Genomic DNA, 16,467 nt, shown 5'->3' with positions numbered 1-16,467 from the left:
TCGTCATCGGTATATGATAAGCAGCGCACTTGATATCCAACGGTGACCCAAAACAGCAACATTTTTTAGTTTGACCTGACCTGGAAGGTCAATGACTGACCTGAGAAGGTAAAACTGGGTATCATTGGATTCGTCTCTTCCCAAAGAATCTTTTTGGTCTTTACCGCTAAGCTCTATCTCCAACAGGAACGAAATGGCGCGGGGGGGGGGGTGGCAACCACCCCCCCCATGTGCGTTCTAGGATGGGAAAATGGCATGTGCGGGCGAGGGTTAACAAATTTTGCAAACCGGAGCAGAACTCGGGAGTCGGGAGCCAATAAAGCCTGCAACGCCGCAGGAAAACGGATTCGATAGCTCTTTTCGAGTAGGTAGTAAAGTAATCTTGGCTCTTTTAACCCACGAGCCGCTACAGGGGGGGGGGGGGGGGGGAGGGCATAAAGTTGCCTCGTATGTTTTGTGTGATATCCTCTATATTCAAAGGATGTCATTTGGTCCGTTATATTCAGTCTAATATATCGGACATATCGTAAGAAAGCTCACCTAAAATTGGACTTTTGACGTCACTGTTACGTCATTTCAAATGGTATCCACACCAAATTCGGACACAACCTCGGCTAGCTATTCAGGAATATGTGTGCAAACTTCTGAGTATATCGACAAGGCTTTGCTTCTCTATCTCTTCGCGTTACGATGATATTGCCGCAGAAACAGGGCAACTATATGCTTCCTCCCCCCTCCCCCCCATTGCCCGGCGGGTGGGCGGTGGCGCAGAGGCCCAGAAGCCGCCGGGTTAACCCTTTTTCATGTGCCCTCAGCTCTGAACTAAATGAAGCCTCCAGAGGGCAAAAATTCTAAAATAGCTATCTTTATGAAAAATGTTATGAAAAAAAAATAATGGAGAAAATGCTTCTAAAATACTAATAGGTCAATAATAGGTCAATGATGTAAAAGGAAGCCTCCAAAAGGAAGCTGAAAAATGTGTTCTTTCATAACTTTTCTCTGAAACTCTGAAAGTTTCAAAGCGATCGTTCAGACCGCTGTCGATGCAGCACTCCTTATATAATAAAGCACAGTTAGTGTTTGACAACATATTCAAGATAAATAAAAAAGCCATTACAGGACCATTAAAAACCATTAGAACACCATTAGACCATCACAATTTTGAACCATCATAAATGAAAAGATGTCATCAGAACACCAACAGAAACCATAAGAATACCCGTTTGGAGCCCAAAATCAAAACAATTGAAAACCATTAGGAAACCATTAGACCACCAAGTATACCATTTGAAACCATTAGCGACCATCAGAAACCATACCAATACCATTAGAGACCATTAGACCATTAGACCATCAGATCAAATTCCATTAGAAACCATCAAACACCATTGGAGACCATAAGAAACCATTAGGACACCATTAGAGACCATTAGAGTACCATCAAATTCCATTAGAAACCATCAAGCACCATTGGAGACCATTAGAAACCATTAGGGCACCATTAGAGACCATAAGAGCACCATCAATTTCCATTAGAAAACCATCAGAAACCATTAGACCATCAGCTCAAATTCCATTAGAAACCATCAAACACCATTGGAGACCATTAGAAACCATTAGGACACCATTAGAGACCATTAGAGCACCATCAATTTCCATTAGAAAACCATCAGAAACCATTAGAATACCATTAGAGACCATCAAAAACCATTAGAGACCATTCAAGACCATTAGAAACCATTAGAAACCATTAGAAAATCCTAATGGTTTCTAATGGTTTTTTCTCTAGGGTGGTGAGGTGCTTGGTTGACTGGCTCCCAACGTTAACTAACGTTAAATGTTTATATTTATTAGCTATAGTCAAGCCTCATGTGTCAACCCTAATCACTGTCCACGCCTATTTCAATATTTATAAGGCGATAAATACCGTTGTATTCTTATATAGCCTTGGTTGTATTCATTCTTCATTCCTTTTCCATGGTCATCGTAATTGGCGCGCTTGAGACAATATGTGAATTTTTTGGGGGTTGTAATTTGATTGCGTCAAGAATTAATTTTAGCTTTATGCGAGATTTGTTTTTTTTTTTTGTATGGTATAAAATGACCATGAATTATTCATTGATGACAACAAAAATATGAAATGAATAAATAAATGATACAATTTGGGGTCATAGATTGTAATAATCGTCATCAAAATAGATTTCTCTTTCCAAAGTTCAGCCATTTAAAACACAAATCCTTAAACCACATGCAGAAGAATAAAGTTAGATAATAATTGACGTCAAAAGATTAAAACAAATTTTGGAACAAAAATTGGAGAAAGTTGTATGATATTTGCTCATAAAAGTTTGTTTTTGGTGCAAATGAAAATATTAAAATAAAAAATAGGAAAATCATCCAAAACAAAGGATAAAACGGCGTGCTATGATACAATATTTTAAAAGCTCATTGGACAATTGATATGACGTCACAAAGCCGCAGTGGGATGGTAGCTCAAAATCGTTTCCCAAGCCGGCAGGCTGCCTACGTGTGATTTTTTGTTGATTCTTTGGAACCAAACAAGAAGCCACGGGGCGATCACCGCGTGTCAGTGTGAAGAGCATATATTTTATTAATATTGCTGCTTATTGCAATTGAAGAACTTGAGCTGAATAGAGTGAATCATGGTATGTATGTTTTTCTTAGGGTTCGGATCGTTGAATGCCTAATGCTTAAATTTTGCCTCGCCTACTATAAACTGATGTAAACTAAATAAGCTTTATGTAGGTGTATGGTGGTTTTCATTTTGAGAACATCATGCCATTGGATAACTTAATTTAGAGATTGTTTATGTAAATGCCAGTTAAACGCCTTTTGGGCGAAGAACGAGGAGCAAGATATGGAGCCCTGGATGTGCGGAAGGGTGAGAGGGTACTTCCATCCGGCCTGCTCAAAGCACCCTTCTAATAGGTCATTAGTGGTGTGCCGAATCTGGACTCAATCGGCCCAGCAATTGATGAGATCTAGAAGCGGCATGATTAGTGAACATGAACACTGTGAACATGATTAGTGCGATGGACAACGGAGGACTGGCCGGTATTAGTATACGTGAGGTCCGAGTGGCGAACCGATTATGAAAAGCACACTATACGATGTATTTTGACCTCCTGATTTCATATCTGATAGTTATTTATTCTGGAAACAAGTATCAAAGCAACTATGGAATACTTACAATTACCGCAAGCCGCTACCGCACTCCACGCTAGCGCAATGTGCCGGACGGCGATTACTTACGCAAAGCTGGCCAAGGTCGAGTAAATCAAGGATGATATATATCACAGTTGCTATTCAACTGTGAATAATGACGTCATAATATTTCTCGCGGCGAAGCAGCGCAGTGCCGAAGGCAATGCCTTAGGAGAGATTACAGGCAAGAGTAAATCAAATATTTTTAGGTTAAGTGGTTATGTATCTGGCTTCAGGCCGAAGGCCTGAAGCCTGATGCATGACCACTTAACCTAAAAATATTTGATTTACTCTTGCCTGCAATCTATTCCTGCAAGTAACTTTTTCCTTATCTCCGGTAGGCAAACATCAGTAGGTTAGGTTAGGTTAGGTTAGGTTAGGTTAGGTTACGTTACGTTACGTTACGTTACGTTACGTTACGTTACGTTACGTTACGTTACGTTACGTTACGTTACGTTACGTTACGTTACGTTAGGTTAGGTTCTTGTTTTTTTTTAATTATTACGTCACTTTTATAACACCATTTGTATCGTTTTCTTTTTCCCCACCCAAAAACCCCGGTTCCCAAAATTTCCCCCGAAATGGCAGCAATCCAAATATGGCAGCGCTAGAAACGCCCACGTTTTTCATTCGTCGCGTGTTAATGCCGCCGGGTGGTATTGTAGTGAAATGGGTTGGTGATTTGGTGTTTTTTCCACGTTTCCAGTACATGTAAGTATCATTTTTGGATTCAGGATGTCAAAGAATGTAAGAATGTGAAAACTTTATCTTTTAACAGGCACTCGGACCTTATGTATACTTTTACCGACTGGCCTTGTGAAGCTATGTGTCCTACCCCAAGACTAGACAAGACAAGATTTTGTGAACATAGTTGTGCTGCACATTAGACCCGTATCACACATTCCGCAATCCCAAGTGTATCAGAGACCACTCGGATGCTGTTTAATTCTGAAGTTTTTGTTCTTTTTTGTTTCAGCTGGACATTGAGCAGATGAGCCGTTTTGTTTCGCCGGTGAACCCCTCCATCTTCCCGCATCTCACAACCCTGCTTCTGGGAATAGGCATCTTCTACACTGCCTGGTTCTTTGTGTATGAGGTGAGTAGCAAGGTGGCTTGCAGCTGGAGCTCTTTCCAACTGCATAGCATTATGTTGTTTTTATCTCTGTTTACACACAAAGTAAAAGCTACATTAAGAAGGATAATTACTTTCATTCATTAGGTCTATGATTTAGCACTGTATGAAAATATGGTAGTTCGGAATACAGTGTATGGTCAGTCCACAGCAGAAGTAATGTGCGGTTTCAGCCATGGGTATGTTCTGCTTCTGAAGCTTAGGAAGGATTAGCCAGACTACATTAAACTTTGAATGTAGCTTACGTGCATTGTCACCCTTGCAGCTGCAACTTTATCTATTGACTTCTTCTTTTCGATCGCTCCGCATTGCAAAATCGCCAGTCAAAGCCATCCGTTGGTAAAACCGCACATTACTTTAGCGGTGGGCTGTACCTGTATGGCGTAAGGAAGTGTGATGCACATTCCCTAGTATGGTGTATGCATGATATATAGTAGGTAGTATCGTTGTACGGTGGTCCGGTAGTAAGGCAGTACCGAAGTACGGTACCTAGTACTGAGTTTGGTAATGCGGTGTAGTGTGTACGATAGTGCTTTGTGCGGTGCGGTAGTACGGTGTATGTAGTACTGTGTACGGTAAGGCGTTTGTACGGAAGTACAGTTTATGGAAGATCGGTGTGCGGATATGAGGGCGATTTGCCGCGGTACGGTGTACGCAAGCATGCTGTCCGGTACTATGGTGCACGGTAGTACGTTGTACGGTAGTGCGTTTTACGGTAGTGCGGTGTGCGGTATACGGCAGTAAGGTGTGCGGTGCACGGTAGGACATTGTACGGTTGCACGGGGTACCGCCGCCAATTTGTTTTCGAAGCGCCGTTAAAAGCATACCTACTGTTGTAGAAGCACATTGCACATGTTTTATTAACCCTCGCATGTGTGCGGCGTTTGCCAGCTTCTAATGTGTAGGGGGGGGGGGGTCGGTTGGACCCCCCCCCCCTTGCCGTTTGGCCCCTGATCGAGCTAGAGCTTCGCAGAAAAAACGAGCGTGTTGCCCGTGACGAGAGGAAGCCGATGATACCCAATTTTAAGGTCCTAGGTCATTGGTTGACCTTCCAGGTCAGGTCAATGACCCAAAGTCGGGAAAATCGGGACCTGTTAGAAAGTCGTAAAGTGTGGCTGCTAAGGGGTTTTTCGGGGTGCTGATCACGAATATCGTGTTAGTTTTGATCACAGATGATGTCTTGAAGCATTTAGACCAGGTCAGGTCAGGTCAGGTCAACCAGTAGGCGTCGTGACGGGTATTCGTAGTACGTGTCAACCGCCTCTGACAGCTTCGTAACATGTTACGAAGTCACCAAAACTACTTCGTAAATGTTCAAATGGTTGCTAAATTCGAATTCAGCTCCAAAAACTAGCCTAGAAACATGTATAACTCGAAAAAGTGAACCGAGGTCACCCGAGGTCACCAAAGGTCAATGACCTGACCTGACCTTCAGGTGACCTTGACACACACGGGAGTAACATCAAATCACATGTTTGAACGTTTGAAACCACGAAAAGCTTGCAAACACGCGGCTAGTGCGAGCCGACATACGCGAAATCGCGATTCCGGCCAAACATGGTCTCGGAAAAGAGGTCACAGGTCAAAGGTCATTTGGGTCAGGGTCATGAAATTTTCAGGGTAGGTGTAAAATTGATCAATGCGAGGGTACTGAAAGTTTCGTCGCGATCGGCCGCTTTTTACGCGAGTTATTCGCGAAAAACCATGGGGGGGGGTCCATCCGACCCCCCCCCCCCCCCTACACATGCGAGGGTTAAGTTAGGGGCATGTTCTCATCAACGGTTTGCTATATGTTTCATGTTGTTTGCATTTTTGCAGCTTCATTTGTTTATATTGACTTGTATTGATTTGGTTGTATATTTTGCACTTCCCCATATAATCTTACTGTTCTCTGTCGCAATAATGTTCCTGGCCATTTTCTGCTGTCATTTTTGCAGGGTGTTACAGGTCCAGCCACAAACCATTCTCCTAAGAAGAGTCGTGACGCTCACGTAATTTATTTTTTGTTTGAAATTCGCCTTACGCCTTGCGTTATCTATTTGCTTTGCACGTCTGTGTGTGTGTGTCCCCCATTGGAAAAAGCAGTTAGCCTTTAGATCGATTGGGATTTACAGTGTATTCACCGATATTGTTATTATGCACACCACAACGCTCCTCAAATGACGGAGTCGCTAGACTTCCTGGGTTGGTTGATGGTCGCACCACCAGGCACCACCATGCAGTGCATGCACATTATTGCACCCAGCACCCGAGTCACTTCGAGCCCAAACGTGTACACTGGGATGAAGAGCTCCTGCCTGTCACTATTAGCATCCCCGAGTGTATGCACCTATCACCTGCGCCTCTATTTGAGTTTTTCTGTCGCTGTTGAGTGTTAGGACTTGTTAACCCGCGCGGGGCTGGGGGGGGGGGTAAATTTTACCCCCCCTCGCGAATGTTTGCGATATCTCAAAAACGGCGGCGCGCAGCGCCGCCAAACTTTCAGTACCTTTTCTTACATCAATTTGACACGTTCCCTGAAAATTTGAGCGAAATCCGTCGGAAATTTTTTGAGACATTGACGTTTTAGTGACGTCATGTTCGCCATTTTCGCCTCAAAAACGGCAAAAGTTCAAACGCCGCTAACATCTTCATTTTTAAAGGAATCAAGACGTAACAAAAAAGATTATACGTAATTTTACTTTGTCTATCAAATGGCTATCTCGTTTTTTGAAAATTTTGGATTTTGGCCTAAATTTTTTCAAAAAACTTACTTTTTTGGGAAAATCAATATAAAATCCAAAATTTTGAGTCTATCGAAAAAACCGGAATATATGTCAGAGAAGTGGTCTATGTGCACCTACATACCAAATTGTAGAAGAAGCGGTTCAAAAATGTGGGAGTTATTCAAAATTTTATGACGTCACGACACACAAATTTTTTGAAAAATGACTTTTTTGGAAGTTCTAGACCTCGTACGGAAACAAAAATAGCACCATTCGATTCGTCGTGAAAAACTGCATCAGATAGACACCTTTTTAGGCCTTAACAACCAACTTTAAAATTTGACCTCACTTGACCTGACCTTGACCTGACCTCGACCTGAAATTCATCCAGAGGTGGTCCATATCACTTATTGAGTGTGCCTATTGAATTCTATGAGTAAAATGACCCATAAAACATGTGTCGCACATGCCCTTTTCTATATTTTGTTTTTTGGTGACCTGACCTGACCTGACCTGACCTTGACCTTGACCTCTGAATGATATTGTATGCAACGAATATTGTCTTGGTAGCCTAAGAACACGTTTTGGGCGATCAGTCTCAGTCCATGACTCCATTCTTCGGCAACTACGGTGCAAGGCCGATACTGTAGAAACTTGCAATTTGTACCCTTGACCTGACCTTGACCTTGACCTCAAACTTTAAATTAAGTACATGTTTTTAGTAGTTCGTGATGAGAGCTTTCGATTGGCGTTTGAATTTTCCAAATCGGACCATTAGTTCGGGAGATAACAGGGGGGGGGGGTAAAATTTACCCCCCCCCCCAGCCCCGCGCGTTCGGCTGGAGACCCCAGCCCCGCGCGGGTTAAGTGCTACAATCCATTTGTATCTTCGCAGATCCATGGTTTATATGACACTCGTTGTCAATAGGAACATGCAGAGATTTTAGCGAAAGCAATCAGCTAGCGTATAGGAAAAGGACGGCGAAGCTGTTTTCTACGCTTCTTTTCCCTGTTTGAAATCAAATTTTCAGTTAATTTCCATATCAGAGCGGTAAATAATGCGACAGAAAAAGGAAGCAAAGTCCGCGGCTATGACCTTGACCTTTGTGACCTGCAGGTGACCAGCACCAAGGTGACCCGGGAGCTGGTCAAGGAGCTGGCGCTGGCAGTGATGGCCGCCATCTTCATGGGGGCCGGCACCGTGTTCCTGGCGCTCACAGTCGGCATATATGTCTAGCGGCAGGTGAGTCAAACAGACAACAGTTGGTCTATATTTCTAGCGGCAGGTGAGTTAAACAAAAAACAGTCGGGATATATTTATAGTTGTAGGTGAGCTCTACAGAAAACAATCGACATATATGTCAAGGGGTAGGTAGGTGAGTTGCACAGAAACAATCGGGATATACGTCTAGCGGCAGGTAAGTTATACAGAAAACAGTCGACATAAATTTCTAGGGGTAGGTGAGTTCTACAGAAAACAGTCGGTACATATGTTAGGTGAGCGGTATAGAAAAAAATCAACGTATATGTCTAGGGGCTGTACAGTTGAGTAGCACATAGAACAGCTGCGCTTTGGTCATGAAGAGCAATAGAGTTTCTAGTGTTATTATTGCGGCTCATTAATATGATTTTAGTGGTTTAGATGGCTAAAATTCATAGTTCGTCGTAAAAATTGAATTGTTTTTATAGCAAGTTTATAAGAGTAATTATGAATCAAGTTGGTCATGAATTGAAATAGAACGCATTTGTCATTTTACCGCACCGTCTATTTGTATTGAATCCCTATTGCTTTCTCTCATAGGTCATCAATGAAATCCGAGATAAGTTATAATAAGATAATTTGGAAGACGGAAGTATAGTTTATCGATTAAAATATAACAAAATAGCACTAGCAACTACTAATTTCAGAAAGTCAAGACAATATTTGTTTCTTTTCAGGCATTGAGGTGGTGGAAAGGTTTCTTTTTCAAGTGCACATCAACACGGCGCCCTGTGTGAAGTGAATTGTTTGGCACCATCGCCAACTGCTGTTGGGGCAACACTGAAGTCAAGTCAGGCATTCCATGTGATTTTCATGTCTGCAAACTATGGTTTATGTCTCAAATATATCGATTCGGTATTCATTCTTTCAGAGTTGCTCATACACCTTCTGTAGCAGGTTGTTTTTTGAACTGACGCGTTTACCCGTTTTCACTTATCGTTACCCAGGTTTTAGCATGCTGACGCAGATATCCAGTGATATTTCATATTTGTTCCAAATGGCTGGAGTTTTCTTTCTACAGTTTATTGGCATGTTATCGTAATATCTAAATAGCCACGAATATCATATTTCATTCACATATCAAGGAAGGTGACTAGGTACATCGATAATTCCTAGATTCTAAAACAGTCCGCTAAGTCTAAAAATCCACATCTGAGTAACTATTTGCTAACACATATTTGCTAAAATGCTTCACTTTCGATCATCCGCAACCTCGGCAATACAGTCCAGTCGTATCCTTCCCACTTCCTTCCACTCGTCCGTGACGTTTGGCATGGCAAGTGGCGGCGCTGGTCAGTGCAGTTTGAGGTCGATGTCGAAGCAGCCCATCAGTTCCTCGGTGGTGCCGTCGGTGATGGTGGTCTTGAGCCGGTAGGAGCCGGAGGCCACCTCCTCGGGAATATTCACCGAGCCGAGGTTCACGGGCACGTCATCAGCCTTGATATCTCCCTGCGGGCGCACGGGGGAGGGGTGTGTTAGCTGAGGTGCCGATGTACGGTGGGCGTGCCAATTTATGGACGTCAACTTCTGCACACTGCTGACTGTATTTTAAGAAGTCGTAGGAAAATTAGAGAAGGCGTGATAACTTTGTAGGGAACATGAAAAACACTGGGACCCCGGTCAACGGTCTGACGAGTGATGTGACATCCATAGGTCCGTTTGTGCTCTGAAAGACAGAAGGAGGCGTTATCTGCCGTTCCAAGTGGGCAACCGACGGGCAGAGTAGGCAGGGATATGAGTGGAAAAGGGAAGGGTAGAGACTCACCGGTCCTGCGGGGCAGCCGCACGGCAGGTCGTGATCCGTGAACACGGGCGGGCAGGTGTGGTTGCCCTGCCCGGGCAGCAGGCTGCAGAGGTCGTTGAACGTGCACGTGCCGAACACGCCCTCAATGCACGGCACCGTCACCCACCAGAGCAGGAAGTAGCGCTGTACCTTGAGAGCCACCTGGCGGAGGAGAGCGTGTCAAATACTCCCTCAGAGACACCACACAGTCGTGAGGGCGGACCTCGTCTGGGCCTCAGACTGTCAGTGATATATGTGCGTAAATTAATTGGAGATCGGCTTACCAAAGACAAACAGAGGCTGCTCGGATTTCATTACCAACCATCCAGTCCACATAGCAAAACCGCGGTAGCATTTCTTCAAAATGTGAATGCAACTGTTCAGAAGGGAGCGGAATGATGCATGCTTGCTTTCATAAGCAATAAGTTAGATGTTTTACTCCCGCGTATCAAATTTTACTGAATAGGGTACGGAAAGGAAAACTGAGCTCGTTAAGGTCCGGTTTCCTTTTATCACATGTTCTGTTTATCTTAAAGCATTTACATAACTCCTGGGATGGATCAAGCTCCCGGTCAAAGCCTGCCGGCTGTATCGGTTTCGTCTGAGCCCGTGGTATGGCTGAGGTCTCGGCGACTGTCTGGGCGGGCCGGTGACTGGGGCGGTTCGATGGCTACTGAAGGGGAGTCCTTGCCTTCAGCGGGGCCTTCAGCTGCAGGTGGAGCTCGGCGTCGATGCTGAAGTTGAAGGACGCCTTGAGGTCGATGACGCCGGGCAGTGTCAGTGTGTTGAGCTGGATGGGGTCGTGGTCTGTGCCGCAGTTCTTCACCGAACTGACACTGAGTAGCGGCAGTGCCTGGGGGCGAACAACAGAGGGGAGGCGTCAAATTGTGGGGTTCGAGGCTATGTTTCAAGACTTGAATGACTTTCCCACTTATGTTCTGGGAAACCGATCTTACGATACGATTGCTGGCAAATTTGTGTATCACGTATGAAAGCTTCAACGGTGTGAGAAAACGTTTGCGGAGTCCATTCAAACTTTTAAAGTCGGATAGTTGGATGGCTTCAGCGATTACGGGGGGGCATTGGTCAGGGGGGGGGGGTTAGTCTATTCAATGGGCACTGGTTAGGGGTCAGTCGCTGAATTAATTAGTACAGGCTACAGATGTTTACCGGTTATCTAGTCGCACTTATTAGTCGGTACAGGAGACCGGACATTTCACATTTGATGCGCCTTTGAGTGCAGACTAGAGAGGACACTGGCCAGTGTCCAGCCTCGCCAGTGTGTAACGGTCATCGCTTTTGTGTCTTAACATTTGCCCTCTTCATTTATTTCTTTTCAGATGCACTGGCTTGTGAGATGTGTAACTGAGGCCATAATTGATAGTGCGCCAATCGTGGCGTTGTAAATTCCACGACGGCTGCTTTCCGTCTGTTTAATGTTATGACAAATGTCTTATCGCGTGTCTGTTTACCATCAGCAGACAGAACGTACGCCTACTGCGAGGACAAGAAGCGAAGCGGTGGCGAATAAGGCTCGTTACTGTAAATAAATGTGTCGGGGCCCCGACCGGAATCTCCTTCGACTGAATAATATTCAGTCAGTTGTATTACCATAACATGCGGTTTGCGGGTAGGCTGGTCGTGTGTTCATTTGAACCTTATCCGGCATGATCAGTTCCGGAATGTAATAAGGTTTCGTTTTACATGCATGCGTCTGGTGGGGCCAGAGCCCTAAGAATAATTGCGGTATTTTAATAATGAAATTTGAACCGTACATATTGGACCCTTGGCATTGCATGGTAAGAATTGATCTGGGTCTAGTATCATTGAATTGCCTGTCTTCTGTGTGGTTTCAATCTCACCTCAATACGTTTGGTGCTTTTCTCCCTGAGGCTGGTGCGAGGCAGTTCGTTCATCCGCCTGTCCTGAGGACTGGGCAGCTCTGGGTAGGTGCGTTTGAAGCTGGACTGCTTCCCCTGACCTGCCACGGCCAGCAGCAATACGATGGTGCCGACTGAATGGAGTTGTCTCATCGCTGCTCGAGTCTGGTAGACGCTGACGCTGCGGTGCTGTCAAACTATGACGCGAGCAGAACAGAGCTGCTGACGGCTAATGACGAATGACGCTGATGACGGATGACGTTGATGCCTGCTGACGCTCTCCGGAGATCACTAGCGACGTCTTCTGATGACGCAGAACGCCGAGGAACGACGTCACCAAGCTGCGTGTCGGTCACTCTGACAACCCTCGTCTGACCAGCGGACTGCGTGTGAAGCGACCTCCAGCAGCCAGCGTCCGGCGGTCACTGCGACTACCGGCGGTACGCGGCGGCACTGAGCGGTGGGGTCTCTGTCCGTTCCGGTCCCCGCTGGGCGCTGTTTGCGGCGCGGGCTCGGATATCGCCCGTGGCAGCCTCCAGACGCCCCGCCGGACGTCTCTGCGGCCACTCCGCCCGCGGCGTACCCGACGGCGGCGGCTGACCGTGGTCCGTGACGCCGGTAGAGCCTTGGTGAAGTCGGCGATCATGGGACAGTCCACAATGTGTCCCCACAATGCACAGCGAAGATAAATCATTTTGGTATGTTAGTGCTATTCGTGCTTAGTTCGCATGTTGTCATGCTTTCAGCTTTGCACACCAAATGATTTCCAATAACACAAGAAATAATTGATGGGCTTAGACACTGACATGCCTACGTAAAGCGATAGACTCTATGATTCCCTCCTCTCCAGGCTCCATTGTCTGTTTTAATCACCTCAGGTGCACCAGTGATCACTGACAGTAACTGTGGTTTTTGTGTTGTGTGTTATCGGGGGATGAGGCACACAGAAAACTTAACGAAAGAGGGACTCATCCTGTAGTGGAGAGCAGGGCTGCGGCCAGTCTGAGGCGGAATCGGACTCAGAGCCGGTCGGAGTCGACATGTCTGCCTGGAGTCGGAGTCGGAGTCGCCAAAAGCTTGCAGACTCCCCGCTGGCGGTCCTGGATTTCTACTCCCCTGGCCCCTGGAACCCCGCCCCCCCCCCTTCTAACGCGGCTTCTGAGCCACGTAGCGATGCAGGGAAGGTGGCGTTCGAAAGAGCGTAAAAAATAATGACAAGATTACTTCGGTCACTTTTTGGTCAGGTCAGGTCACCAGAGGTCAATGAAGGCCAAATTTCACCGATTTTCAGGTCGAATCTCGACAATTTGCAGCAACCTACGCATAGCTGATAGCTCGGAAACTAATAGAGCTAGAACGCTGCGGGGAAAAACGCATTTGATAGCCCTATTACCGCTCTTTCTGATGGCGACAGCCGACAGCACTCGGCGCCGCCGTATGGCGACTGCTCCTGGCGCTCACGGACGGAGGACGCCGAGTCTTCATGCAGTGGATCCCAGCGCACTGCGGAATACCCGGCAACGAGAGAGCGGACGTGCTGGCTAAAGAGGCATCCAGCCTGTCGCAAGACGCCGTCCCAACGGACGTCCGCTCGATCGTGAAGGCCGTCGGTCGCTCCGCCACCAAGGCATGGCGTCGCAGCTGGCCAGACAGCTTCTTCAAAACCATCATGGGAGACCGGATGCCGATGCCGGTGCTCCTGGAGTCTCGCGACGAGGCGGTCAACGTCCACCAGCTGCGCGGGGGGGGGGGGGGGGGCACTGGAGCCGCTCGCAGGGCTACCTGCTCAGAATTGGACGCCGCCCCCAGCGCGACTGCCCACAGTGCAGCGACCTGGTCTGCCCGGCGGCGCGCTGCCTGGTGTGTCGCGAGGGCCCGGACACGCCAGAGCACGTACTGCTGAGGTGTCCGTGCTTGGCTGGCGCGAGGCTCCGTCTACTCGGCAATATCAGGCCGGACCCTACGCACTACGCAGCTTGAGCTTCGGGACGGCGGGGCCGTGGCGGCCTTGAGCCGCGGCTACCTCAGTCACCAAGAGCCGTTGGGCTACGGTCGGCCGTGAGCCGACCCGAGGAGACCAACAACAACAACAACAACAACAACAACAACAACATTCAACAACAACAACAACAACAACCCGAGCCGTGCCTCCGGGCTCGGCCCTCACCGCTGCGCTGACGTCACAGGCGGCCCGCATCACCATCATCCAGCCACCGACCCAGACCAGTGTCATACGGTGTGGTAGGCTGTGCCGCTTGACAAGTAAGTGAAGCGGCACAGTCTACCGGTACCAGGTGGCTGCTGCCAATGCTGAGCCATAGGAACCCGGTGGATAAAGAGTTGTAGAACATCAATTTGCCCCTGAGTTGGAGTGTACTGTTGCTCTTATCAATCGCTGAAAGTTTCAAAGCGATCGGTGACTCGGTGTAGCTATGGCAGATGTTAACGAGCATTTTAGCGGTACTCTTGCCTCTATAGCGCGAGCCGTCCTCCGCAAGAAAAAAGACTTAAGCCAAAAATGAGGCCAAGTCGAAGATGAGGAGGAAATGGGGGAACTTGGGATGAAATGTTGTGAATTAAGTGTGAATCAAAGGATCGAAGAATATAAAGCTAAGATTTTGCATTTATGATTCATGATTGATTTAAGATTTGTGAGACCTACTACCGTAAGATCAATGACTAAGTTAAATGATTAAATATACACAACGCGAGACTATATTATCACGAAACCATTTGGTACCAGTGACCCAGATGCGGGGTTCAATATTTAGTTAATATTGAGTTCAAATTAACGTAAGAGTCATTAACGTAATAGCGCACAATGAATGCCGATACTTCCCGAAGAAAGAAGAGAGTCCGCCAATGACATCGAGCCTACTGCCAGAGAATTATTGATGATATCGATGGCCTTTTAAGTGAGGCGTCGCTGGACAGGGACACCCTGCTCGTCAAGGCAGCCAGTTTAGAGCAACAGAGAGAAAAAATCAAGACGTTGGACGACGAGATCGAGGGGTTGGCAGCTGAAGATGATTTACTTGAAGAGATCCAAGACGCTGGCGAGTGTATAGCACGATACGACTTTGTGCTGCTGCAAGTTAAAAAAGCATGCGAACCCAGTTTCGATAGCAGCCCCCAGCCGCCTACGAACACCAACCCCAACAAAGAAACACAACCTCGCCAGCTAAGTAATTTGCCAAAGCTGGAGCTTCCAACATTCTCGGGTGATGTCATGGATTTCTACACCTTCTGGGACCTTTTTAAATCTGCTGTCCACGACAGACACGACATAACCAACGCAGAGAAGTTCCAGTACTTGAGAGCACAACTAAAAGGAGCGGCATTGAAGACCATAACCGGGCTCAGAGTGGCAGCAGACAACTATCCTGTGGCAGTAGATATTCTTCTGGAAAAATATGGAAACACAGACGTCATCATTGATGCCCACATGCTAGCCTTTGTGGACCTGAAGTGCGGTGCCTACTCATGCTGCGATCTCGAAGAATTCCGCACTGAGCTGGAGGCTCATGTTAGAGAACTGGAGGCTCTGGAAGTCCATGCCAGCGAATATGAAAGGATGCTGTGCCCAGTCATGATGGAGAAACTGCCGGTAAAAGCAAAGGAGAATCTCGTTCGTTACCTAGGACGAAAAACAATGGTGCTGGACGACTTGAGAAAATTCTTATCGGATGAAGTTAAAACGTTGAAAGCATCTGAGACGAGAGGAAGACGACCGCCAAGAGCTGGAGCTCCCCAAAGACGAGCAGCAACATATCAGGCGAGAGGAGCAGAGCTGTTGTGTGCTGTATGTGGTGGCCAGCATACTCATGAGAAGTGTCAGACGTTCCATGCCATGAACTTACCTCAGAGGCTGGCCGTCTGCAGAGAAAAAGGTCTCTGTTACCGGTGTTTAGGACAACGGCACATGTCTCGAGCTTGCACCGCATCTAAGAACTGCGAAGTGGGCGACTGCAGAGGAAACCACCACTCTTTGTTGCACGCAGCTTATCGAGACACCACCAAGCAAGAAGAAGCGATCGATCCTGTCATCAACTCTCCCCAGCGAGGAGCCGGGCCCAGAGAAACTTCCCACAGCAATCGAGCCCTGGCAACATCATCCCCGACGCAGTCCGTGGTTTTCCAGACAGTGCCAGTGGTACTGCAAGCAGGAAAGCACAGCCTGATGGTAAATGCATTGCTTGACCCATGCTCGGATGCATCATACGTGAGTGAAGCAGCGGCCGCTGAAATTGGTGTGACTGGTGAGGAGTGCGTGCTCAACCTGACGACCGTTCGTGGTCAGGAGCCAGTGAACATGAAGAAGACGAATGTGTCCATACAAGGCACCGATGGCCGGTTCAAAGCAGACATAACCGCACTCATTACGAAAGATCTGGCAAGCACGTCTGAAGTCTTTGATTGGGCAGCTCTGAAAACGAAGTGGCCTCACCTGAGCGATATAAGTTTCCCAAATGTGTCCAGAA

The 16,467-nt window shown here is 46.9% G+C and overlaps 2 protein-coding genes across 3 annotated transcripts; one reads left to right on the top strand and one right to left on the bottom strand.

Moving 5' to 3' along the window:
• Nucleotides 1-2,534: 2,534 nt before the first annotated feature.
• LOC122365178 (transmembrane protein 258-like) lies at nt 2,535-8,306 on the top strand. Of its 2 annotated transcripts, none has more exons than XM_043336167.1 (3): nt 2,535-2,666; nt 4,202-4,321; nt 8,180-8,306. In XM_043336167.1, the coding sequence occupies exons 1-3, from the start codon at nt 2,664-2,666 to the stop codon at nt 8,297-8,299; spliced, it is 243 nt and encodes an 80-aa protein (XP_043192102.1). In that variant the 5' UTR covers nt 2,535-2,663; the 3' UTR covers nt 8,300-8,306. The 2 variants fall into 2 exon arrangements, with proteins under 2 accessions (XP_043192102.1, XP_043192103.1); XM_043336168.1 differs by lacking the exon at nt 2,535-2,666 and adding an exon at nt 2,681-2,686 and having other exon boundaries at nt 8,180-8,305.
• A 1,024-nt stretch (nt 8,307-9,330) lies between these two features.
• LOC122365177 (ganglioside GM2 activator-like) lies at nt 9,331-12,540 on the bottom strand. The gene is made up of 4 exons (XM_043336166.1): nt 11,969-12,540; nt 10,798-10,959; nt 10,089-10,268; nt 9,331-9,772 (listed from the first exon to the last, which is right to left on the bottom strand). Exons 1-4 carry the CDS (start codon nt 12,137-12,139, stop codon nt 9,617-9,619), a joined length of 669 nt encoding a protein of 222 aa, XP_043192101.1. The 5' UTR covers nt 12,140-12,540; the 3' UTR covers nt 9,331-9,616.
• Between the last annotated feature and the right edge of the window lie 3,927 nt (nt 12,541-16,467).

Source organism: Amphibalanus amphitrite, unplaced genomic scaffold (genome assembly GCF_019059575.1).
Source record: "Amphibalanus amphitrite isolate SeventyFive unplaced genomic scaffold, NRLGWU_Aamphi_draft 000720F_arrow, whole genome shotgun sequence".
Lineage (NCBI taxonomy): Eukaryota > Metazoa > Arthropoda > Thecostraca > Balanomorpha > Balanidae > Amphibalanus > Amphibalanus amphitrite.
This window is presented reverse-complemented; position numbering and strand designations above follow the sequence as displayed.

Excerpts from the sequence above, each read along its gene's own strand:
- LOC122365178 (XM_043336167.1), top strand. Across the intron at positions 4,322-8,179 it reads CCTGGTTCTTTGTGTATGAG|GTGACCAGCACCAAGGTGAC; the intron begins GTGAGTAGCAAG and ends TGTGACCTGCAG.
- LOC122365177 (XM_043336166.1), bottom strand. The coding sequence starts at position 12,139 with ATGAGACAACTCCATTCAGTCGGCACCATCGTATTGCTGCTGGCCGTG. Across the intron at positions 10,269-10,797 it reads AGCTGAAGGCCCCGCTGAAG|GTGGCTCTCAAGGTACAGCG; the intron begins GCAAGGACTCCC and ends CTCCTCCGCCAG. Across the intron at positions 9,773-10,088 it reads GCGGCTGCCCCGCAGGACCG|GGAGATATCAAGGCTGATGA; the intron begins GTGAGTCTCTAC and ends GTGCGCCCGCAG.